Source organism: Boleophthalmus pectinirostris, unplaced genomic scaffold (assembly GCF_026225935.1).
Source record: "Boleophthalmus pectinirostris isolate CB_2022bp ecotype Guang Dong unplaced genomic scaffold, ASM2622593v1 HiC_scaffold_15, whole genome shotgun sequence".
NCBI classification, from domain to species: domain Eukaryota; kingdom Metazoa; phylum Chordata; class Actinopteri; order Gobiiformes; family Gobiidae; genus Boleophthalmus; species Boleophthalmus pectinirostris.
Window position 1 is genome coordinate 20,134,556 of NW_026571070.1, and position 26,118 is coordinate 20,160,673.

General features: G+C 39.3%; 1 protein-coding gene across 1 annotated transcript; it reads left to right on the plus strand.

Moving 5' to 3' along the window:
- The first annotated feature begins 886 nt into the window (after positions 1-886).
- Positions 887-26,052, plus strand: rttn (rotatin). The gene is made up of 49 exons (XM_020925539.2): positions 887-1,010; positions 1,335-1,522; positions 1,596-1,785; positions 1,870-1,968; positions 2,038-2,128; positions 2,248-2,362; positions 3,096-3,246; positions 3,320-3,482; positions 3,832-4,007; positions 4,090-4,205; positions 5,207-5,374; positions 5,450-5,662; positions 5,781-5,893; positions 5,965-6,091; positions 6,427-6,552; positions 7,200-7,316; positions 7,863-8,002; positions 8,356-8,527; positions 8,587-8,686; positions 8,952-9,037; positions 9,580-9,697; positions 9,977-10,073; positions 10,149-10,214; positions 10,296-10,484; positions 11,072-11,314; positions 11,399-11,555; positions 12,233-12,387; positions 12,521-12,740; positions 13,418-13,546; positions 13,678-13,782; positions 13,891-14,049; positions 14,346-14,423; positions 14,941-15,139; positions 15,382-15,479; positions 15,579-15,666; positions 15,915-16,116; positions 16,353-16,443; positions 17,021-17,171; positions 17,845-17,982; positions 18,539-18,729; positions 18,811-18,916; positions 19,294-19,391; positions 19,592-19,669; positions 20,167-20,293; positions 23,978-24,171; positions 24,406-24,667; positions 25,420-25,523; positions 25,741-25,813; positions 25,890-26,052. Exons 1-49 carry the CDS (start codon positions 980-982, stop codon positions 25,967-25,969), a joined length of 6,678 nt encoding a protein of 2,225 aa, XP_020781198.2. The 5' UTR covers positions 887-979; the 3' UTR covers positions 25,970-26,052.
- The last annotated feature ends 66 nt before the right edge of the window (positions 26,053-26,118 follow it).

Below are 26,118 nucleotides of genomic sequence, written 5' to 3' on the forward strand. Positions count from 1 at the left end.
GTGCACAACAACATGTCGGCCCTGGCTTCAGTTTGACTCAGTCCTTTGACTCTTGTCTTTGCCAGGCCTGGATTGTGGGGCCCCTCTGTGCCTACCCTCATATCCTCAACACTCGCAGTGGAGCGGAAGACGGGTACAGCAGCCGTGTCAAACAGTGACAGGACCACAGGGACCACTTGGGCTTGTTGCAGGCATAACATGATTTTGCCTCAAAATGTAGTGAGAATCCAAAGCAATATATTACTATGTCCAATCCTTCATTTTAAGCCTTGTTGTTCCAATAATTGTTTCAATTTCACATGGCCTGATCAATAACCAAACAATAATGTAATTGTTAATTAATCTAATAATGTCATTTCCAACATTTTCAAATCTTCTACCTGGGCATTTGAACTGATTAATTAGAAAAAAAAAAACAATGAGTTGGGCTTTTGGTGTGTTTTGACAGCAGGACCAAAGGCACTAGGCCAATTTTCAGATGGAGAAAACAACCTACAAAAGTATATTCACTTAGTTATTTCTCACCACCAGCATATTTATAATTATAATTAAATTATAATACATCACTTTCTAATACTATCTCTTAATTGTCAAAGCTGCAGACACATCTCAGTAATTTACAATTGTGAGACGCCTTTAAGTTTCAAAATATGTGGGAAATAAAATAGCTTTAGAATCATAAAGCACTTTGGACTGTGAAATGTAAAATGTTTTGCAAGATTTGAGATTTGAGAAAACTATAATAGTCTTTTCAGCATGTAGCAGTGGTCACATTTTACTTGGCCCATGAATGTTAACCAAACAGAGAAATGTTTTTGCTGTGGTCAAAGGTTTTACCCGTAAACGTAAGTACCCTGAATGCCTCGCGGAGCCAGCAGGAAGTGGAGTGACGTTGGCGCGGACGTTGAAAACATTTGTTGACATGTCGCTGGAGGAGAACCACTGACTAAACTCTTGTTGGCTATTAAACACAGAGGAAATGGAGTTATCAGCTCTTATAAAGAAAATCGGTGGGGTGGCTCTATTAGCTAGCTTCTGAAACATCTCACAATTTCGACTTTCTGATAAGTTTTCACCATATGGTTTTCACCAGAATGCTCTCAAGTTACATTAGCCGCATTTGTGCTAGCTGTTAACTAACTTCTTGCATTATGTCACTAACACATTATAGTTTACTGATGTATTTTGTTGTTGTATTTATGTCGTGAAAAGTAATGTTTAACTACGCGAACATTTGCATAAAATAACCATTACAATATTACCGTGTGCTTTTAACTTTAGAACCTGGCTGTACTGTGTGTCGTACCTCACTACCTGCTCATTCTGTGTTGCAGGGCATTCTTTGGTGGAAATAAGAGTCCGAGCTTTAAAGAATATAATTTGTAAGTTGGACCACTCTCTCATTTCGGTGGCTGACATAGTGCAGGAGAAGATGCTTTTTGTTTACTTGTTGGAGTGGTTCAATTTCCCTGAGGTACCAATGCAAGAACAAGTCCTTGAACTAATCACGACATTATCCAAGGTACAAACATCCATAACATTACTTTTATATACTTTCTAGTTGTTTAATGCGAATTGTGTGTTTTTCCTCAAAGCATCCTAGTGCCGCCCAGATGCTGAGAGACGTTGGGGCGGTGGACTTCCTCACTCAACTGTCTCTGAAAGTGGAGCCCAGACTGCGAGCTGTCATCGATGGAGCTCTGGACCAGCTGTTTCAACTTCCAGAGCTGCTGCCTAGTCACACCATTGTGTATTCAGGCAAGACGCAGACAACTATTGCAACAGGTAGTGGACTGAAAAGGCTAAATAATGCGTAAAGGATTGGTTTGAAGGTTTGGTTCATCTAACTTTACGTATTGTGCATTACAGCCCCTAATGTGCCTGAAACCGAAGAGGCATTACCCAATGCAGGTTATTTCCACATGGACCTACCAAATAAGAATGTTATACTGTCTCAGAAGTTAAGAGGTACCATGCTCTTTTATTTTATCCAAACCATCAAACACTTTCAAGGCTTACCTTTATTTCTATGTGTAGTGTGGGAAACCGTGAGATGTATGAAGTTTTCAGTGTTTCCATGGCTTACCCTGACAAATACTGACCGACATATACTGTCGTCAAATGAAAGGTAATCAATTATTTATATTATTTATTTTATATTATAATATTTATATTATAATATATTTTCTATATTTTGTTTATAGTTTGTTATGACATTTTAAATGTCCTTGTTATTCCTTTGAACAGTTCTTTAACAAGCAGTAACCCCAACTTGGTCAGGACAACATGCGAACTTTTGCGAGATGTTATTATGCAAGATTTCCCCTCGGAGGTCTTCTTGCAGCGTCCCGGTATTGTAAAGGTACTAAAATGTAAAACCATGAGCAATTTGTGTAGAAAAGTACAGCTAAGAACTAACCATGGGATCTAGTAATTTATACTGTAAAGGAGGTGTTTTGGCAAACTTTTCTACTTTTAGTGATCATACATTGGCTGTGAAATGTACCTTTGAGGTGATGATTAGTTTGAGCCTATTAAAATCCACATATTTACACTCAATACACTTATTTTTTTTTTCTCATTATTTCTTCATTTTGCTATTTGCAGTTCAGACAAATTTTATTAGCAATTTACTGCCAAGTTTTGTCAGTTCTGTTTAGTTGGCAAACATGAGAAATAGGTTAAGTATCATATTGCAATGTTAACTAGCTATAACTGCATTTATTTATTGTCCCTTGAATATGGTGACTTCATTAATTTGCATGATAAAATACAACAACTTGTATTTGCCTTTTCTGTGCACTGAGAGTTTTATATCATGTTTTACAAAAATACTGACCTTTCAAAAGTGTTACCATTTCAACTGATTCTTTGTCCCAACAACAAAAGGAAATGCTTTCATAGATTTGTAACGTCTTTGATTGTCCACGCTTTGAATGACTAGAGCTCTTTGGTTAAATTACTACAATCTGATTAAGGCACTGACATTGGATTTAAGAGAACGGAGAGTTTAACACAAGATGAATGGTTGTTTCAATCATTTAATTACACCTTCACTGTTTGATCTGTTTGAACATGAATGCCTTTTGTTTCAGATTTTGTTGAGCCTTTTGAGTCTGGGTTCAGGTAAACGTGAGAAGAACTTCCTTTACTTCCAGGCTCTCTCCTGTTTGCGGCAGCTCTGTGTGGGGTTGAGGAGGAGACTACGCTGTCACCAGGACCCAAGCTTTTATTCTACTAAACAAGGTGAACCAATTACACATACTAATAATGTGGTAAATTATCTGATAATTATACACAATTTTCTTTTTGACTTCAGATCCAGTGTCCCAAAATTCCTCCTTCACCCATGAGGTGCGGGGGAGTCAGCATTCCCAGACCTCATCCCCAGCAGCAGAGCAATCCCCCAGGCCCTCTGTGGTGGGACGTCCTGGACAGAGAGCAAGAGGAGATGGCCAAGATGGAGATGCAACATCCAACAGGTAATAAATGACATGTTTAGGTAATTGAAAGTGTCACCATATAATTTTTTTGTTTGGAATCATGAATGTTCAGTTCTTGAGTGATGACCATTACACTGAACTAATGTATGTCTGAGCAGTGTTTTTTTTTTTTCGTTGGCTTTGCACTTGCCCAATGCCCCTGCACACAAAGTGTTATTTATGACCTTTTAGTCTCTCAATCAATTACTGAAATATTGTACTAATTTAATAATAATTAATTGACATCTTGTGCTTGTATGCTATATACTGAGATAATATGTTTTAATAGAAGTTCACAGCATAAAATCCACACGTAATATATTACTTAATTTTTTTTTTTTTCTTTTAGTGGTAGCTCTCACAGAGGTGCAGCTGCCCCTGAGCAGATGCCCCAGTCGCCTGTGGCCCACTTGGAGTTGCCTGATCTTTGTGTTGAAGATGGCCTAGAGCTGCAGTTACAGCAGCTCACTCTGGCACAGTTCAGTGTGGCCACAATACAATACTCTATCTCTCTACTCAAAACAGGCAGGGCCATTTTACTTGTCTTCTGCAATGTCTTTCCAGATCTTGTATCAGTGATTTGATCTTGCTATGCATCCCTCCTCAGAGAGTTCACATGTGTTTCACCGTGTGCTGGAGCTGCTGTCTGAAGCTGTCCTCCTGCTCGGGTACAGCGTCTCGGAACTGGTCTGGGACGATGGCAGTCTGGTGGGGATAGAGCTGGCAAGTCCAAACACAATTCATGACAGGATCTTATGTAGATGAATGGATGCACTTCAGTGGAAAGAGGAATCTGGGTTGGTCACTAGACAGTTTGCCAGAGACGCACAGGCATATGGTCCTCCACTGTTGCGTAGATTGGTATCTCTGTGATTGGATTTATAGAAGGTTGCAAAAGCTTCATGGTGTTTTTCAAAATTTCAAATACTATTTATATATATACTTATTATTATTATTATTATTATTATTATATTTTTTTATTATTTATTTATTTATTATTATTATTTATTATTATTAAAATAAATAACATTTCAAATACTAATCATTGATCAGTCTAATCAAATACGTAATTTCTTCTTTTTGTTTTTTAAGGAATGTCTTTATTTAGTGTGTAAATACAAATGCTATCTGTTTAAAGTCATCAAAATCATTTGTTTAAAACTGTTTTTCATCTGCTATGCAAACCCATTTCTTTTTCTCACCTTCTGTTTAAAGGCTATGTTCTTGTGTTAAGTGACTTCTACACTTGTCAAGCCCATGCCCCTGTGGCCCTCTGCTGTTTAATACATGCCCAGAGAACTGTTTTGTCATCTTTATGTAGAGAGCAGCTTTTGTGTGCCAGACCTCCAGGTTTTTTCCTAAGGGATTGGTTTAACTCCTCATGTCAGCCTGGGCTAACTACAGAGCTTCTACTGCCCCCTGCTGGCGATTCCCCTCAATTGTTTTAAATTCTCCCCTCAGAAGTGTCTTAGAATAGATAGCTCCAATTTATTCATACTGAGATAGGGTGGATCTGTATCTCGTCCCAAAATAACCCTGAAATCTGATTACATTCAATTCCTAACCCCTGGAACGAACAATTTTATTCTTGGCTCGCTGCCAGCAACTGCTCAGCTGAAAGACTTGTTGTGTATGAGTGTGCATGAGATGTAGAGACACACACATTCGTCTAGTGTTAGTGGGGTTTTGGGCCTTTGTGTAAATCTTGTCTGTTTGTTTTATAGAAGGAAAAGCTGCAAGCGTCCATGGAGCTGCTGGGAAACATCCTGAGCTACCATCACAACTGTTCAGCAGAAATATCCCAGAATTCTTACAATTATTACAAAATGGCCTACACAGGAACGGCCATATTTACCATCAAACTTCTACAGACTATTTTGCCTCCTGAAAAGGTTTGTAAGCTTTTAAATTCAGCATTGTTACATCATTTTATTGTATTTTATCTTAATCTATTCTTTCTTACACAGGCTTCTGAAAATCTCCCTGAAAACACAGCAACAGCTATTTTTCATCTATGCTTGGACCCATCATTAGGAAGTGTATTACCAGGCATTCAAGAGACAGCAGTGGCCTATTTGGAGCAGGTGAATTCAGACCACTTTGACCTCTACAGATTGGTGACCCGTGCAGCTCTTTGGATGGAATCGACATGCAATTTTCTCAAGGAAGTACAAGCTGAGGTTTGAATACACAGCATTACAGCAGTGTTCATTCTTGTCATGTTTCTACTCAAACTGTATTATTTCAGTCTAAATTGATTTATTAATTATATTGCAATTATTTTTGTTTTGTGTACAGGGGGATAAGAACTGGCCAGAATTACTAGAATTGGCAGACCAAACAATAGAAGGGCTCCCATTTCACCAGCACCTGCCAGTCATAAAAGAATGTGTTAAAATGTGTTCTTTCCTGTAAGAAATTGAACAATATTACTATTTCACTCCATATTTATGTTTAATTAATATATTGTATGTGTTTTAAGATGGAAGTTTGATCAGCCCAGCCCACTACTTCAAACCGAGAGCCAGAAACTTCTTCTCAAGCTGCTGGCCCATCCACTCCAATCCGTCAAGATGGAGACATACACCTGTGTTTTAAATCTGGTCAAGGTTAGAACAAGGCTTCTTTCATAACATAGTTCACAGCTAAAATGTTTCAGACAACTCAAATTTTCTATGTAGTGGAGGTCTTTGTTAAGGAACAGGTGCGTAAATAAGACAGATCAAGATGAATAGCTCGTACTACTTTGACTGTGAATAATAAAAAATCAATGTGACATTTAAAATCAGGCAGCCAATCTATTTCTCTTTCTATTATCCTTCCATTTTATCAACCCTGGTAAAGGTATATGGCTACTTTTAATGTGAATGAGGATTTAAGTATGCATGTGCAAGTGAAAGGCAAGTGATAATTTATGAGGTGCTTTGGTGTGATCACATCCTAGGACTGCCTTGGCATCCAGAATGTATCACGACAGGAGCCAGGAGCCAGCAGCGGAGTGTGCTTTCTTCTCCACTATAAAGTGCTGTATGAAATCTGTGCTTTTGGACTGCAGGACTCAGCACAAAAGGTGGGTTGGTTTGTATTCTTCCAGGAGAGTCCATTTTGATGTTGCTATTCATTGTTTAGAGGAGTAGCTTTCAGTAGTCAAACAGTCTTGGGCAATGTACTATGCACTACAATACCATACCGCCTTCGCCTGAAGTTTTTTTGGGAAGAGTGGAAAGTAGATCTAATTCTAGAGACTACATCTGGTTCCATATACATGGATGATATATCAGCTTTGTATTTGCTCTCCTAATTCAATTTATTTCAAGGATTAAGGGATGATCAAATTAAGGCAAACTTGGTCACTGGGATAACACTTCAATTTCAACCTAAAATGATACTAGATCAGATAAACTCTCGAAATAGAAGTCTGAGCAGCACCAGAGAGACGATATCACAGTTTGATGAACGCTGATGCTGAGTTTAACTGACCCGACCCTCACATCTTTAAGGCTGTATGCTCGGTCAGGGTCAAAGGAAAGTCATCCAATCAACAATGAATTGCACAATGAAAAGAATTTGTAGTTTTTAAGAGGACATTAAAGTCTTAAAGGGTCACCTGCTTTATGCATTATTAGACATTTTATTGTATAGCCCTAAAAGTAGCCTGTATTAAATGTTTTACCTGTTGTACTTAAGTGTTAACTCAGCACTTTACTTGATGTATAGGTGCACACTGCTGCCAAGGATATCCTTCTCTTCCTGCTCAAGGGACAATTGATGATGACAGCATCACTGTGGGACAGATTGAATGAGGCACTTTACCCGATCATGCCCATATTACAGGTATTGTTCTTCCTGACTATGTGCTATTGCGCTGGTTCCACAGTTCATAAACTGGCTTCATATTCAACATTTATTACATTATCTTTATGGAGTAGGCGCATGTGGCGGTATGTGTTCCCTTGTATCAAAACAAACTATGATCAAAACTGCAATTTTAGCATTTCTAGAATACAAAGGCTGCATATTGAGTTGCCAGTGAGGAAAAATGTAGTTATTCTCTCATTTACATATTTTGTGTTATATTGGCTGCTTTTGGGAGGAAACAACATGCTTTTATTAATTGTTCAGTTTCAGGCAGCAGAAAGCCTGGAAATTCTTCATGAATAAACATGAGAATTTGACTAGGCTGTCAAGTGTGATTTAATTCAAGGAGGCCATTCGGAGATGGGCCTGCCATGTCAACAAGAGATGAAATGAAACCACCCGTAATCAAAGCAATGCATATTTTATTTACTGTTGCTGCTTAGCCTGAATTCCCCATTGGACCCCTCTTTGTTTGGTTGATTCACTCTGGCTGTGTGTGTGTGTGTGTGTGTGTGCGTGCAGGGTTACGCTAACACAGAGGACTCGCTGGGAAACTGTGTCCTGCTGATAAGTGACATGTCCGACGTGGCGAGAGACAACATGTTTTCAAGCTCTGCCAAGTTAAAGGCAGCGCTCCGACTGCTCTTCACTAAACAGCCCTCGTGAGTCCCCTGGTCTTTGTGTTTGGGTCTGGTTGTGCAAACGCTCTGAGCATTATTAGGTGTCTCCTTGTTTGATTCTATAAAGTCAGTCCATAATGTGTAAACTTCTCTGGTGTCTTGTGAAGTCAGTTTGACAAGTTTGGTAGCGACAAGCGAGTATCAAAGTTTTCTGAGTCAACTTTGATAGGAAATGTACTTTTGATGGACACATTCCCAAAGTCGCCGAGTTGGCGCCGAGTGTAGCAGTATCCCTCTGAAAATTAAACTCCAAAAACTTGAGTTGTTCATATTATGTTTTACTGTCATGTGCCATCCATTGTTTTCCATATGTGTTGTCTTTGTTCTTCCAACAGTGTGAGAATAGCTGCAGTAAAACAGATTCTTCCCCACCTGACCAGTGCTGATGGGGCACAAACCTCGAGACCAGAGCTAGACCAGTTGTTGATCTCCTTGCTCCCCAATCTCTTCTGCCTCAAAAACTCTGTTGACATTGGTCTTGACAGCAGCAGCAAGTCCCTCTTAAAGGTAACACATAGTAAATCTAACATGGTTACATGTTTACCTATGGTTTCTATGTGACCCAGGTGGAGTCAGTGGAGAAGCTCTTTGGTATTCTAACCTCAGAGACAGTAGATATCTCACTCAAGAGGTCAGCTGCTGAACAACTGTCTGTGGTTCTGCAAGGTGAGCAAATACAAGCTCTAATCATATCCAAGAATTGCATACACAATATAGGTATATTTATGTGACCAGCAAAAATTGCATTACAGAACAATGAGAAAGAAGAAAGAAGAGATTATTAATATCATATGTACCTGATTACATCACATTTCAATATTCTGACTCCAGAAATCAAATAATAATCTCATTTTTGGTGTGCATGTAAACATAGCAAGTGACAAATTGTATTTTTAATAAAAAGATAAATATTTCCTTCATGTTTTTATAGATACTACTATGCATCCAGTGGTCAAGAGTCTTGGTATAATTGACAAAGTCCTTTCTTTTATCATGGAGTGTGTGCGTGGAAAAAAGGTGAGCCTAGACTCTTCTTGATACTTAATTTTCTCATTACCATTCCTTACATGTGTGTGGATCATTTGAAATCTGCATGTAAAGGCACTTACAGGCTCCTCATGGCACTATTTACATGTGTGAGCATGTGCTGCCAGTGGCTATAGAAGAGACTTACTGAAGCATGCATTGCTCAAAGATGAAATGGTCTGCATTAATAGTGTCAGACAGGCTCTGGTCAGCAGTGGTTTTTGCCCTGTAGGTATTGCACTCTGCTGCTCATCCTAACACTTTGAATCAGAGCTACTAACAGGGGTAATAGTCCTGTGTGTCTGCCTACATCAGGATGGAAGAAAAAAAACATTGAGAATGACAGTTTCTAAGCTAACACATTTCAGATAACAAGTGTGTGTGCCTGGATGCCCCCAGGTTAAATATCTGTTGTTTGCCTCAGCCTGAGTATTCACCTCATTTGAATTCATTTGAAACACATCAGTAAAGATTCACAGTGTGAGTAAGTATACATTTGAACTGCCATGTGATTGTGTTGCTGATGTCCCCAGAGCCTGGATGGCCTACTGGAGCCCTGTGTGTGTATACTGAGGAAACTGGTGCTGGCTGATCCCTCAGTGAGACATGGCCTGGCCCAGCGCAGCCCTCTGCTCCTCTCTCTACTCAGAGGTACAGGCTCATAAGGCATCTCATTAGACTACAGCTCCATACGTGCTCTTCTGCTCTGGGCAAGTTTACTGAAGAAGATGACAAGTCACCAGTTGATGCGCAGCGCTTAACAATGTTGTCGTGCTCCAAATTGGCAGATGATGCAACTTGCCTCCTACTGTTAGATTACATTGCTGTTACCAGTGTGTGGCATGTGAATTCATTTGATTTGGTCATAAAAAGCTTTGTATTTGTCTTTTAGAAACTTTATGATACATTTTCTTTCATATTTTTTTAAAGTATCTTTAATACTGAAGGAAAGCAAAGGCAACAGCAGTGATGTGACTGTGTTGATGTGCCTACTACTGTTTGATGAAATTGCCAGTCTTGAAATGTGGTGAGTTAATGCTACTATTAAAACATACACTTGTGTAAAGGTGTACTTGTTGACATGTGTGCAATATTTTTTCAGGTCTGATATATCAAGTCAAAATGTTAGAGTTTCCTCCTTCTCTCTACCCATGACAGTAACACGCAGGTTACTGGACTTATATGATTGTGTATATTAATTCTTAGGTTTATTTTGCAAACTGTATTTATCGGTCCACATCTATCCCAGGTACAACATCCCGTTTCAAGCTGCCACACATCATGCTGTGAGCCCGTACTGCTGTGTCCTGCCTCCCTCCTCTCAACTCTGGACTCTGGCCCCTGCACGCCATGCCCTGCAGGTGGCCTGGAACACTGCATGGCATTCTGGGATAGACACCCTCTTTGAAAAATCCCATGGCTCAGGCGTACACGATGAGTAAGAACCACTTGTTGTCATGCATGCTGTGTTTTGAAAATCCCGTTAACATTTTTGATTTAGTTTTGATGAACAAGATGAATCACTTATAACTGCGTCGTAACTTATGAAGTGGGAAGAATTACGCTGAACATATTGTTTCCAAGTCTTGTTGCTCTGGTTTCATCTGTCTCCATTTGTGCTAATGTGACCTAATTCAAAAAGATGAGATTGTCTCTCAAATTGGTTTATCCCGCTTTATTACATTTAGGATGCTTAAAGCATCACATCAATGGATCAATCCAGCTAAAACTCACTTTTATTCAAATTAAAAAGATTAGCGCTGAAGTTAAGAGAATTATAATTATTTTACAGTTTATGTAATGTTTACCTGTGGGAAGCAACAATCTTCTGGGTAATAATGATACTTGCAGAGTCAGTATTTTCAAGTATATCTAAGGGTTATGTTTTGTACTTAAAATAATATCACATGCCTTGTCAACTTTTGCTTAATTTATTTTACATGTTGAATGTGATGTTTAAATAATAATCTAATTTGTATAAAAGCTTTCGCACCAGCTGTACTGCACACAACTTTTTTGTCCCAGATTTCCTGCAGAGCTGAAGCTGTGTGCGTCCCAGGTGGAGGTGCTGCGGACCATGCACTACCCCACTGCTCTGAGGGACTGTGTCCAGACCATCACCACCGCAGCTGGGCATGCCTCAGTTTCCTCTGCCCTCTCTCGCCTCCGACTTTATTTACTGATGGACAAACTGGCCCAGCCCCATGACCCCACCCACAGCTGTAGATACACAATGCACTGTTTAAGCTGGCACAATGCTATGAGCAGGTACAAGTTTGATTGTAACACTAAGGATTATGTGATCCCTTTTATTTTTGGTTGATAGTTCAATAATTATATTGTTTTGTGCAGATTTCTCCAGGTTCGCCCAGCTTGTTTAGAGGATGAGAAGTTGCTGGTGGCTATTGTTGAATTCCTGAATGATTATTTCAAACAGAATAAGCCAGGATCTATGTCAGACCAAGAAAACCAGGACCTCCGGTGGATTTTGGAGCTGTTACTTAATCAGGTTTGTATGGCATTATTTAATATGAAAGACTTTTACTGGCATTTTTATACAAAAAAGTTCCTCCCTGTTAATATGTGCCTCCACACTTCACAGATTAATTTGGTCAGACTTTCCCTCTCCAAAAGACACCAATTAAAATAGCTGAGCTTATTCCTTCCTCATACTAAAACAAAATGATCTGACAGCATTTCACCACAGACATAGTTTTGAATGTTACTTTTGTGGTTTTGCCATAGGAAAGGAAATCACAACACTATAGGTGGGAGACCTACTTTTAGGATTTAATCAGTCTCACCTAGGCTTTCTCATTAATGTGTGTGTAAACAATAAGGCCTCCCCTGGCAGCTCAAACAGACTCGACTGAATGCCTGGTAGGGGTGAGCTGTGCTGCTCAGACTTCTCTGTAATTACTGAGCTGTTTAAGGAACATCTGTCTCTCCACACTTGTATTACCAGTCTCTCTCTGTGTGGCTGAAACAAAAATTCTCAGTGTTGATGTGTGCAAAATACTAATCCCTCAGTTTTCTAATACAGCAAACTATTTATGTATACACTTTAAATATTTAACTTATCCGACTAAACTTGGTAATGGTATGTGCAACACCCACAGCAATGTAAATAAACAAACACATTAAGAAATAAATCAGCACCACTGTCTGTGCATATTCTTCATGCAGGATACAGCGTGCCTCCTTCATCTGCTCCTTGGAGCAGAGAGCCAGAGCCCACGAGAGGATGAAGAGCTGAAGACTCAAGTCAGTCAGCGGCTCCAGAGGGAGCTCACATCTTTGTTCAGCACATTACTCCAGTGTCTGCAGAACACCACTGACAGGTTTGGTCTGAACCTTTTCCCTGGGTGTGTCTTCCCTATAATGTAATTAAATATGTTGATATTGAAAAAGTGATAGTTCTAATCTCTGCTTTGTTTCCTCATTTCCCCTCTTCACTCCTTCATGTCTGTACAGGCTATGTTTGGCTTTGGCCGGCCCCTTCCAGAGCCAGCTGGCAGAGCGTTTGCTCCAGAGTCTGCGGGTCTCTGATGCCCCTCGTTTCTATGGCCTTCCCAGTCTGGAGAGGACGCTACAGGGCATGGTCTGTCTGACAGCCCAGGCTGGCTGGAGCACCCACTGCCCTGACCCGGGGCCCGCCTCCCTCTGTGCCAAGTATCTGAGCGGTCTGTTGGAGGTGTGTGTTTGTGCCCCACATGGGACAAGTCTCTGTCTGCGCAGTATGTCTGCATATGTTCATGTGCACTGTGGTTTTACAGGCCTCCTGTTCCATCTTTAGAGAGGAACAGAACAGATAACTAAAACAACCACTTTCTGTGGAATTAATTAAAACCAAGCAAAATATGGTTACAGGACAGGAATCACAAAAGGTAAAACGCTCATTGATATGCCACAGAGCAAAGATGCTGATGAGATTAATCAACCTTGCTGCTTCCATCTGTTCTTCTGTTTAACAGTCCATAAAAACCCAGTGTAATGCAGGGTGTGCGGCATAACTCAGCTTACAAACATGTCCAAACTTTTTATTTGAGCTACTGACAATAGAAATAAACATCTCTTATTTACACAACACTTTTTTTCTGTTCAGCAGTCTGATATTGGATCTTATCTGTCATTGGTATCTCTGTGAACTGTTCTAAATGGTGTGGACCTATGCTGTACTTTCTTGTAATATTTTTGCTTTATGTTTTTCCCAAAGACTCATGAAAGATTCATGAACATACTTTATCTCAATTGCATGCTTTTATTTATTTAAACTAAGGAGTCAATTGAACAAAATGATGAACTTGTAAACATTAAAGGCAGTAATATAGTTGTCTTAATTATTCTGAACATGATCTTTTCTTGTTGTAGGTGATCTCTTCCTTCTACGTGGAGTGGGGAGGTAACTCGATGTCTTTCATGGGTAAAGGAGTGACTAAAAATGCTGCCGTCTGCCTGCTGCACCTGTCCTCTGAGATGATGGCTGAGAACAAAGACGAGGCAAGTGTCACAATGCGCTTGGCTGCGTGGGAAGAAGTGTCAGAGTTTCTGAATAGTTAAAACACAGTATATTCAAAAGGAGAAACGAAAAGGGTGCTGTGACTATCATGTTAACAGTGTCTCTTTTCCAGGATGTAATCTCCCAGTGGTCTTTGGGGAATGAGACAAATGAGCCAAATAACGCTCATCTTGGATTGGCCTGGCTTATACCACTGTGGGTTGATCGAGATCCAGAGGTGAACAAACTGTGGTTACATTCTAATTGCAACCCTGTTTTCAATATTTTTACTTTTTAAAAATGTCCTAATCCTGCTCACCCACCCCTCTTCCCCTCGTCATGTCAGGTGAGGTGTGCCAGTTTGGGTCTGGGTGCAGCTCTATCGTCTGTGCCCGCTGGGTGCCAGGCTTTGTGTGCCAGCTGTCAGAACATCAGCGGAGGGCTGTGGGGCACATTGCTTAACATCCTTTTGGATCAGCAGGAGAGCAGCATGGTCCGCAGAGAGGTATAACATTAATGACTCATCTGAAGTCAATTCTTCTTTGCCACAAATTAAATAATAAATCTCTTTCATGTAGAATTTGCCTTTATACATTTTGGAAATTCTAGTCTACGATCAAACAAACTGCAAAAATGTATGAATGCAAGTGACATGAAAGCAATCACAATCTGAATGTTGAGCTTTGGAGTGAGGAGTTGGAGATGTTTTTGTATTTCCTGCCAGACTCAGACAGATGGCAGTGTTGCTAATGTAGTCTCAACTTGACCTTCTGCTCATCATGTGTTTGTGTGTGTGTCCAGGCTGCATTCATCCTGCAGAATTTGCTGGTGATGCCGATGCCAGCCAACGCAGAGGAGGCCAAGGACTCTCCCTGGCAGGTCAGCCGCTCTGCCAGGCATTTAAAACGCTTTTTATGAACTGTTTTCATTTTGTTTGTGTCAACTCCATCACTTCTTTTCATTGCAAGCTGCCCACACTTATTTAGACCTGCAGGATGAGTTCATACATGAGACACTTTTCAAAATGTGTAAATAGTTGTTCTCCCATAGCGATCATTTTTACAAAAAAAGCTAGATGTTTTGATACTTTAGAACAGTTTATAGATACAAAATGAAAACAGAATATCAGGAGAATACCCTCCAAAATCACTGCATGTCAAGAGAAACCATCTTTTTAAACTTGACGTTTACCCTCTGGGATGTTTGTGAAAAGTAGAAATAGGACACCAAAATGTCAAACTACTGATGTGGCTGTGGTATTTGATGCATTACTATAATAAAACATACTGAAAGATTAGGAATATCAACAGCTACATATTTTGGTTGTTTTTATCCTTTTATATTGATGCTAAGTAGATGTGTTATTTTTTTATATTGTTATTTTTCCTTCATTTAGCACCCCTGCGTTCACGATGAGGTGTCTGGTGTGTCTCTTGTGGGCCTGCCAGCGCTTCAGGCTCTGCTTTACCACTGTCAGTATTTCCAGCATGTGTCCTCCTCTGCAGCCTCCTGTTACAGAGGCAGGTACACGCCTCACCTACAACCTCACGCTGCGACTGCTCATGGCACCGAGCCCGGAGAGAGCGCTTCACACGGTACGCTGTTAGCCTTTTTAAACTGCTGTCCTCATGCTCCAAACTCAAAACTAGAGTACTGTCTTTTTATGGCATTGTCTGCTTTGTTTTTTAAATGTTTTCCTCCGAACTACAATATGTAACTTTTCTGCTAGAAGGCCTAGAATGTTACAGAGTACAGGATTAAACATCTATCTCCATGGAGGCCAGTATATCTCAATGGTCATTGTAACAATACATGCATGTTTATTATCACATTTTAGATTCCTATGATTCCCTTTGGTTTTGGAAATCTGCCCCACTGGAACTCACTGTTGATACTCCGAGACCTTCAAGTTCTCTATCCACCTCCAGCACTGAGGTCAGCCCATAGATAGCTAAATTAACTAAATAACTAGATAACTAAATGATGTTTTTTACAGAATATATGGCTTAAGTTCATGAAAATCTTATGTTGTAGATAAGGGGCTCAGGAATCCACTCACCAAAGGAGCCATCACCGCTGACTGTCCCAGAAGAATCCACCACAAGCAGATTAATGGCTCAAGGTACAACCAGTTCTTGTGTTGGACTCCCCTGTAAAGTGGTGAAGACATGACCGACTAGCTAATATTAATATCCAGTTGATCTTTGTAAAATCCAAGAAAATATGAAACACAGAGGACTTCTTAAGTAGCACGTATTGACACAATGTGTTGTCACACTTAACCTGATTTAAAAGTTTTGAAGTGTCTACAATTTGTTTAATAACTTACGTAAAAATGAATGAATTCCCTCCCACCCATGTGTCACGTAGGCCAAAGTGACACGGAGACCAGCGCCACAGTTTCATCCCATGACTCCCGACATGGCCAGCCCGCGGCTGTGGAGCACATCGTCATAGTAACGCCCGACCTCCTGACGGCACACTGCGGCCTGCTGGGTAACCTGCTGTCCATCCTGCCAGACTTCACCCTAAACGCCCTCCGACACAACCAGATCCTCCAGGCGCTTGCAAGGTAAGAGGCTGTGTCCTCAGAAAATGCAAAACCAGTTGTAGCATTTGTTTTGAAATCCAGAAAAAGAAGAAGAGTAACAGAAAGTCAAAAGTTAATGGATAAAACAGTTTTATGAATTTGCATATTTTTTGGCATGCACATGTACCATTTGAAATCATAATACATCCTTCTTCTTGCAGCTTTTAAGCCAGTAACTCACGCATACTTACTGTGATTTTTGCATCATATTTTTTTAGTGTGCTGGACATTAAACTTGTTGAGAAGTGCGTGAATGACCTTAAAGCTCTCTGCATTTTACCAGGAGAGCGAGCAGACATCAGGAGCCAGGTGAGGAACAGTTCTGAATAATTAGACTTTGTTATGACTTACCTCAAACGTGGGCCGGTGCCGCACAGTTGGGCTGTCTGCGGCACCTCCAGGTTTTTAGTGTAGGCGGAATACTTAACAAGATTTTATTAAAAGTAAATCCCTGTTTGAGCTAAGTTTGAACTGTTTTGTATTTTAATATGCTTTTAAATTCAACCTTTTTAGGGTTTAACAAAAGTATCTTATTGTTTGGAAAAACAAAATTGTGGCTGTTTGCTGCAGGGTTTCCAATCAGTGAGAACAGATAGAGGATGCTCTTGGAAAAAGGATCAAAACTTTAGACATAATGAAATCCAGGCACTCCCAAAAAGTAAAAGTCGATCGAGGAAAAGTATAGATAAAAGGCCTTTAGCGCTGATGAAGACCCGTCAATGATCGAAACATGTTGGCTTTGGCCATTTAAGTAAAGGCCTTTTAACTGTGTACTTTTCCTCATGTGACTTAAATTTTTTTGGAGAGCCAGGATTTTGTTGTGCCTAAAATATGTTATTGTTTGTTTGTTTTTTATTTTTTTTATTTTTTTTTTGTATAATTTCAGCTAGTGACCCTTCTTCAGTTCCTGTCTGCCTTCTCGAAGCTGCTGCTGTCCTGTGTCACAGTCAGTCAGGAGTCTGTTGGGCAAATGGACTTCATGAAACAGCTACTAACTTCTCTTGTGGCAGTGCTCACTCTGGATACTAAAGGACTAGGTCAGAAAATTATAATTTAGAGTCTTGGTATTGTAACATTAAACTAGAATATTCTATTTTTAAAGCAGTTTTATTTTATTTTATTGTAAATGTGTGATCCATCTAACCCTCTTCTCTGCATCCTCTTCTTTTCACGATTAACTTCATTCCTTCTTTTTCACTACGTTCATAATAGTGTTATAATGAGAAAATTTCAAACGCAATACTAAAGAATAGACTCGATACAGGTTTTGATACTCAAAGCTGTTTTTATACAATATTGTATTTTTCAACACAAAATAATGTGTTTATTATACTATAGGTTTTATGTTAGTTCTGATAAAACTCAGAATGAAACTGTTCAGAAAAGGTAAAATTAAATTTTATCGAATTTTTTTCCCAGTATCCATACTTGCTTAAATCTATTTAGTATCTAGTTTTGATACTAGTTTTACTATCGATTAGTATCCGATTTTCAATACTTTTGACAATCCTACTTCATAATTCTTCTAACTGATCGTAGCTGGGAATTATATTTTGAATCTTATTTCTACTGAGCTTGGCCTGTCACAATAACAAAATTTGAAATGCGATATTGCTGAAGAAAACACTGAAGCAAATTTATTATTCTGTTTTATTTGGTTTTGTTTGTGTCTGTTGTCACCAAACCTGTGCCTCATGTTTTCCCGCTCAGACCCAGGTTCACAGGACACAGTGCGAGTGTGCTGGGCCGATGTGTTTATGCTCCTGGCTCTTCTGGTGAGGAGGGACAGCTCCACAGTTTACCCATCTGTCTCTGCGGCGCTGGCAAGACGCTGGCGCACTTTTGCAGGTAGATAGACATTGTCACACTCCTTCAGTATTGAATATTTTGGTATGATGAGGAGAATTTCTTTGAATGTATAAATAATATGATATTGCTGTGCAGGCCTGTCATAATAACAAAGTTTGAACTAAGTGCAGTCAATAAGTCATAATATTGAACTACTTTATGACGTTGACACAATAGCCCTAAAGCAGGATTATAGAAAAACTATTGTAAATGTACAATATTGTTAAAACATTATAATAAATAGCTAAAGTAAACAGTTTAGTAATTACTTGGCATCGATAATGAGTCAAGTTATTTATTCAACTGTCTACAGCACAAATCGTATTGGACAGAAAAATTACTTATAATTTCCCCACTAGTACAAAGAAAAATATAAATATTAATCGAGAAATGTTGACCCCCAAAAATGATTGTTCCATATATAATTTACTTTTGGTTATGAAATGTATAAAAAGAATAATGTATTTTTCTTGTAAGTGCAATTTTGTGTTTCCTTATGTGATCCTTCCATTATGGCAAAGTGTATTTGATGTATATATATCATTTGATGTTGCAGGCACTTTGTCTATGTGTATAAGTGAGAAGTCCTCAGACTGCTCCCTTCACACTGTGGCCCTACAGTTTCTCAGCACAGTTTTAACTGAAGAGACAAAGAAACGAGACGCAGAAGATCAAAATTCCGCCTCTGCTCTGTCTGAAGTCTTGTGTGGTCCTTCGGCCGAGCAGCTGTGCGACCTCCTGCTGCAGGTAGGGGGCAGCATTCTGACATTAAAACTTCCTTTATTTTGATTTATGATTTAATTCACATCATCTGTTACTGTGCAACAGAGTTTTGAGAAGAGGACACTTTTGGACCCTCTGAAGAAGCACACAGCCAGAGCTCTGATGACTCTGCTGGCCTGTAGTCCCAAAGCCCAGAACTATGCAGCCAAAGGTAACAGAACATTCAAATAGCAACGTCTTAGACTAAAAAGCAACGTGGGCTTCATGGTTTTAGAATATGTGATACCTGCGTTTGCATTGCATAGTAAATATTAATATATGATTTTGTTTTTGGCTTTTGATCATTGTGGTAATTACATTTAATCTGGCATGCATTTCTGAAAAGCTGTATGGTCAATAGTCAATAGAAATGTGATACAAATGTGCTACAAAGAAAGATGGTTTGAACTGAACACTTTTAACAATACTTAATTTAATTTCAATTCATTGTGTTTTTGGCATTACAACTAATAATTGTGTTTACAACAGCCTTTCATTATAGCCATTAAAAAAACATTATATTACAATAGGAGTTATATGTCTTTTCAGCTGGCCTAATTGACAGCTGTGTGGAGCAACTGAAACAGATTTATTCTCAGCTGAACCTGGCATCAGCTCGACCTGGCAGGACATCCCACCGCAAGAAGGTGAACAAAATCAGTCTAAACTTTGCACCGAATGTGGGTTTTCTCACTCCATAAAATAACAATGTGGTATCAACACGGCGAGATTTTGAATAAATATTTTGAACACATTTTTGACTCTCAACACATAAGTCTCTCACTCTTTTTAGCTGTTGAAGGTAATTTTAAACACGTCATTGGTTTGTTTTTTGGTTTGTTTTCAGGAAGATGGCTATTTGAAAGAAGTCAAGCTGATGGTTGAGATTCTGCAAAGTGCTCTTTACTGCAACGATGAATGCAAAGTGAGCCCCTATATGTTTGCTTTTTAATTCCCTGCTGCTAATTGTTTTTTAATGGGTCCTAAGAGAATTAGCGCTGTGTCTGTAAATGAGACTCACCTAAATGTTTCATAAAGCTTTATCTGGCAACTTAAAGCAATAAGGAAAACATATTGCAGTTGTCAATAAAATATATTTTTCAACATGTTCATCTTATGGGGACACAGTTTGGTAATGTTTATGGGGGAAAAAAATCATACTTCTTACCAATGCTTTGCGTTTTTGTAGTTAGCTTTGTTTCTACATCCTAATACAGAACAATGTTAGATCTGCAAGCTGCATCTGTTACAATATTTCTTTTGGTAGTCGCTTTTGTGTGCTGTGTAAATTTGGCTCTCAACTGCTGGAATGTGATTATTTGAACAGATCACAATTATGTATGAAACCAAATTGTTATTCAAGTGCTTTTACCGTGTGTGGAGGAGCATAAATTGTATGTCTATTTGCATTTGAATGTGCAGACCATAGCCACAGACGCACGCCTTACACTGGCCCTCTACTCCCTTTGGCCTTGGCTCCTACTGGACGACCCCACTCTGGAGGCGGTCCTAGAACTGCTGTGCGTCTATACAGCCAAGTTCACAACAGGTCAGTGGACATGTTTACTGTCTTGCATACAGTTAGTCTGTATTTTAACATGCACTGTGCCTGGTTCCATTCCCTCTTGTCTATGGTTATCTTGAGTCACACAAACTTTGCATTCAGAGGCGCATTGTCCTCTCCACTGACCACTGTACAACTGTCCAGCTCTGCCTTCTCACAATAGGAACAGTGTCAGGATCCGGGGCTGAGGCTGCATGCTTGTCTCGCGGTTTGTATGGGAACAACTGTCAAAACAAAGGCAGATGATGTGGTAACACTGAGCATCTCTATTGCCAGGGAAACTGCTCTTTGGACCTGTGGAATTGTTTAGAAATATTGAAAGTGCTTATTTCATGGAGAAAAAAATACAGTAAATCAGCAAGATATAATTTAGATAAGCCTGATGTTTTTGATGCCCGTTTGTGCTTTCATCAGAGGAAGTTGTATACTCGAAAGCACTAACTTCATGTGTGATTGTGTTTGATTGGCAGTGGCTCCTCGGTGGGCGTGTGAGCTCGGATCTAAACTCACTCAGAACATTATTGGACCCCTTAAGCTCCACTATCTGTGAAGTGCCAGAATTCAGGGCCCCATTTCCCCGAAGGTTAACCAAACAGCAGCTTGTTTTCAGACTGCTTGAAGCCAACGTTACTATTACACCATCTACCCTGAGGCTAGCGTTTAGTCCCCAGGGATGGCTGCATTTCCTCTGAACATTTCATTTTAAGTCTGTTTTATCCATGGGCTGTTCACACTGACTCAGTGTGGCTAACTGACATTTTATTTAGGCCTGGTTGGTTTAGAGACATCAACTTGAATTTATATAGAAAAGATAAATCTCAGGGAGGATTGGAAAACACATACACTTCAATGTAACTTTAAAAAAAAAAAAATTAAAATTCAGGGTGATGGGATAACTTACTATGAATTATGGCTATAGGTAAGATTAAAAAAATAAAAAAGTTTATTAACTATTTTTACCTTTTCTTGTAGGGTGGCCCTGGTCTACAGTGGTCCAAAAAAAAAAAAAAAAAAAGCAAGCATCAACAGGGTAGCCGCAGGGTCTTAAAAGTCTTAAAAAGGTCTTAAATTTCATGTTCCTAAATTAAGGCCTTAAAAAGTCTTAAATTATGTTGTCCAAGTCTTATTTTTTTCACAAAGGTCTTAAATTAGCCAATTTTTGTATACTCAACTGGGAGCAGGGCAATTAAATGGAGGAAAAAAAAAACAAAAACGGGAAATCATATAACAGCTGGATATTTCACTACTTACAGCAGGACAACGGCTTTTTCTGCAGGAGACATGCGCATTAGGGGGCAAAGTGACAGTGGTACAGTAGTAGTAGATACTTGCACACAAGCCTAGAGTGCCCTCTCATGGCTGTCAGTGTGAAAATTTTAATATACAAGTCGCACCGGAGTATAAGTTTCAGGAAACACCCAAACCATGGAAAAAAGTGCAACTTATAGTCCAAAAAATATGGTAGTTTTGGTCATTATTAGCATTGGATCTGGTGTTTTTTGCCTGCATTATGGGTGCGATGTTGATCTTAATTTTCATTTAAGTGGTCTTAAATGGTCTTTAAAAAGTCTTAAATTTGGGGTGGCCATTTGGTCTGCTTTTACAAACCTGTCATACTTTCGACATTAGATGAAACGCCTAATACAATACAATTTGCAAATCAACAATCTGCAGAATAATAAAAAAACATGCAATTTCCATATATTATCGCTAAGGGAACAGGAAATCATAAACTGAGTGAAATCAATTCAGTCTGAAGTAACTCTCAGCATTAAGCAGCCCTTCCTGTCAGTTGAGTGAGCAGTGTAGACAGATATTGAGATAACCCCAGGCTAACATTAGCGTCGGCTTGTTGCTATATGTTTCCATTCAAGGATTAACACTGGCAACGAGCTGTCATGTTTTCCAATATGCCCCATCAATCAGTGTCGGGCAGAGGGTGGTCACGCAGCTCTCTCTAAGCTTCTTGTTGATTTTTGTATTTTCAGTGTAAACCATGCCGCAGTAATTAGTCATGTCAGTTATGTTGATGAAATGTGAAGCCTACGGAGACTTGGTATTTGCTGTTTACATTACTGAATAAGGTATATACAAGCCTGTAGTATGAGAGGGCTGCGTCATTTTTTAAACAAACAGATTATACTCAAGTGATCTCATTACTGTCAAATATTTGTATTTCTGAAAAGGTTACCCCGCAATAAACAATCATGAACTTGATAGCCAAGTAGTCTGAAATTAACTCTCAGACCCCTTGGATTGTTGATGTTCAGGAGGTAACTATTGAAGACAGTTTCTATACCAGATAAAATGTGTATTGTAGGACTTTCTGTGATAATTTTGTTGCATTAGGATTCAACATGTTGTCTTTCCAGTGTTGGGAAGGTTACTTTTAAAATGTAATCCCCTACAGATTACAGATTACACACCCCAAAATGTAGTTTGTAACGTAATCCATTAAATCACTTAAAGTGAGTAACGTAATCTGATTACTTTGGATTACTTGATATTGTCATGTTTTTTAAACGACATGAATGTAGCAACCACATCCTGAAAATTCTTGTTTGTTGTCTTCAAATGTCTGAGCCCAAGTCTCCATGAATAAGCAACTGTTTGCTGTAGAGAAACAAAGACCACGATATCTTAATATAAGAGGTTTTGTCTGTTAAAAAACAGTAACAAGATCAGTCTTTCCTTCACCATATTAAAAAAATATTATTGATAGAGAAGTTATTTTTTATATGAGATCACTTTAAATTATGTCAACCTACTGTTAGGTGTCATGTTGTTTAGACCTGGTTTAGTCCTGGTTTAGTCCTGGTTTAGTCCTGATTTTTAGACCTGGTTTACTCCTGATTTTAGACCTGGTTTAGACCAGGTCTAGACCAGGTCTTTAGTTCTGGTTTAGTCGTGGTTTAGTCCTAGTTTTAACCTGGTTCAGTCCTGGTTTAGTCCTGGATTAGTTCTGGTTTAGTCCTGGTGTTAGTTCTGGTTTAGAGGCGCACAGGAGGAAGCGCGGTTTACGTGAGAAAACGCGGTCCACACGCGGCGCACGAGACGGCGGTGTCCGCGCTGTAACTACGGAAGGAGACGTGGTCCGCGGGTTCTCAGGTTGATGACGATGATGAAGGTGTGTGTTGGTGTGTGTTTGTTTGCGCGTCCCCTCATGTCGTAGGTCATTATAGGACAGTAGTGCAGATATTATGAGTCTATGCAGGTTGTTTTCACCAGTGCCAGTAGCTCCGATTTCACATTTAAGTTGTAGGCGATTTTATATTAGTTTTTATATATATATATATATCTCACATCGGGAGAAGAATTTCCAAGACACAAATGCGTTTTTACCAATGCACTGCTGCTTCCACTGTGTGACTGACACCGCCAACTTTAACGTGACGTTTACATCGGTCTTATTTTGCGCGTTCTGTTTGGGTTTCCGGCAATGAGTGGAATTACCGAAATAAATAAATGGGATGTAGCACAAAATGTGAAAACAGGAAAATACCGCCTTGTAATCCACTTATTTCAGCAAAGTAACTGTAATCCAATTACCACTCATTGAAACAGTAACTGTAACGGAATACAGTTACTCATAATTTGTACTCTGATTACGTAACGGCGGTACATGTAATCCGTTACTCCCCAACACTGTGTCTTTCTCTTGTTTCCCAGCATGCAGTTCCCTTTGTGGTAGTGGTCCTGGGGTTGTCCCGGGATCTAAAGGCTCTTCAGGGAACTCTCTGATGCACTCCATCATCAAACTGGCCTCAGGGGTTGCTCCTGACAACAGCTCTATTCAGAAACTGGCCTTCTACCTCCTCACAAACCTGTCCATATCCCGGGACTGCAGGGGTCTCCTTCAAAAGGTACTAGATTCATCGCCACACTCAAGGGTGGTGAATTTTAACTCTGTGGAAACTTTTGCCTTCTTAAAATGTGTTATTTGGGAGAAGTTAATGCTAATCACAAGGCAGAGCTATAAATGGTATCTTTAACACTTGTGCTGTATCACAACTTCACACTTCCATTGAGCTGTCAAGGAAGTATATTCTGTCTCAATGATGAGTTAATGTGACACCCCCATCTCTTATTTTTGACAGAATAATTTCCTCCAAGGCTTCCTGTCCTTACCTGTGCCTAAAGTGTCTGTTAAGTCTTCACTTGGCTCTGGTGGCGTGTTGGCTTTATGGCTGAAGTTACTGCTGAGTGTGTCTGTGTGGGAGGACGGGCAGCAGAGCATCCTCAGACTGACTGGGGCTGTGGACACACTGGCAGGCCTGGCATCACAAAGGCACCACGCATTACTCACCCTCCACAACCTCTGCTTCTGCCCAGCCAACAAGCCCCACGTCATTGCCAATGGTACAGGGCACAGACACAACACATGCGCTAGTTCTGCAAGAGAGTAAACATGGCAAAACTCAACAATATTAGCAATATAAATCAAAAACTTATTGTTGTACCACTGCTGATAATTTACCTGAAGTGCTCTTCTTAATTTTTCACTTTTCCATAGTTGAATATACCCTGGCATGCATATATATATATATTATATTATATATATAATCTTCATATCCCCTGTGGATATATTGCATTTTTTTACATTCTAATAAAAGCATAACAGATACAGGGTATTCAAATATTATCCAAAATGAGCATTACCCATCTTCTTCTACAATATCAAATGCATTTAAAAACACATAGTATGACACATAGCATGTTGTTAGTCTGTGGGTGTGCTGACAGATGGGAAGGGGAAAATGTGGGCTTTTTGTGAAAAACATACTTCCTGTGTCACCTACATCTATCACAAAATCAAACCTCATTGTGTAAATTTGCAAATGCAAATGTGATTAAATGCATTCAAAATGAGGATTATACATTTGCTACAGGTGTACAGGAAGTGCAGTTTCAATTACTGACCAGTGATTTGAACTTCTAACTCTTCTCTAAGATTAAATTATTTTTGTAAGAATTTACCAGACAGTAACTGAACTAACAGTATAATTTGAACTGTATGATTTTAGTGCCTCATACAAATTTGATACATTACATATTGCTTTCTTCATATCATTAAAGCCTTCCTCCTTTTCCGTCTGCTTTCTCTCTGTCAGAAAAAGCTATGAAGGTGCTGATCGGCTGTCTGGAGAGTAAGGACCTGGAGACCTGCTGCACTGGAGCATCTGCGCTGTGGGCTTTGCTTCACAACAATCAGAAGGTACACACACAAATGAACACAAAAACACACAAACACACAACAACACACACCTAATTTAGTGACTCTGCATTAATAGCCTATTATGGGCACTCTCTGGTGGTGGGTGCCAAATTAAAATAGATAGGATCCCTGCTATCTGATTTGGCAGGACTTTGATGAATCCTGTTGAAAAGGTTGTCTTCCTTTTTCTAATGCATCTATTTAATTTTCTCCAAAGGCCAAGACCTCCTTAAAGTGTCCCTTGATTCGATTGAGGCTTGAGGAAGCGTATACTAGCCCTAAAAAGGGGGGTATGTGTTTGCTTACTTATACAAAATAATGACCTCTTAAGGCAATTTAGACAATCTGATTTTTCTTCTACTCCAGATAAAGACCAGAAGGAGGAGCCAATGAGAAACTACCTAATGAAGTGCCTTGAAAACCTTTCCCAGATACTGAAAAACTAAATGCTGTAGTCTATTTATTTATTTTTTGTATCATGTTTTACATGTCCAGTTTTAGCGTTTTGATATTAAATAATGGAATTTTAGTACATCAGTTACTGTTTCTTTTTTACAATTATTTGTTGCATCTGAAAATTCCTCATACTGTGATT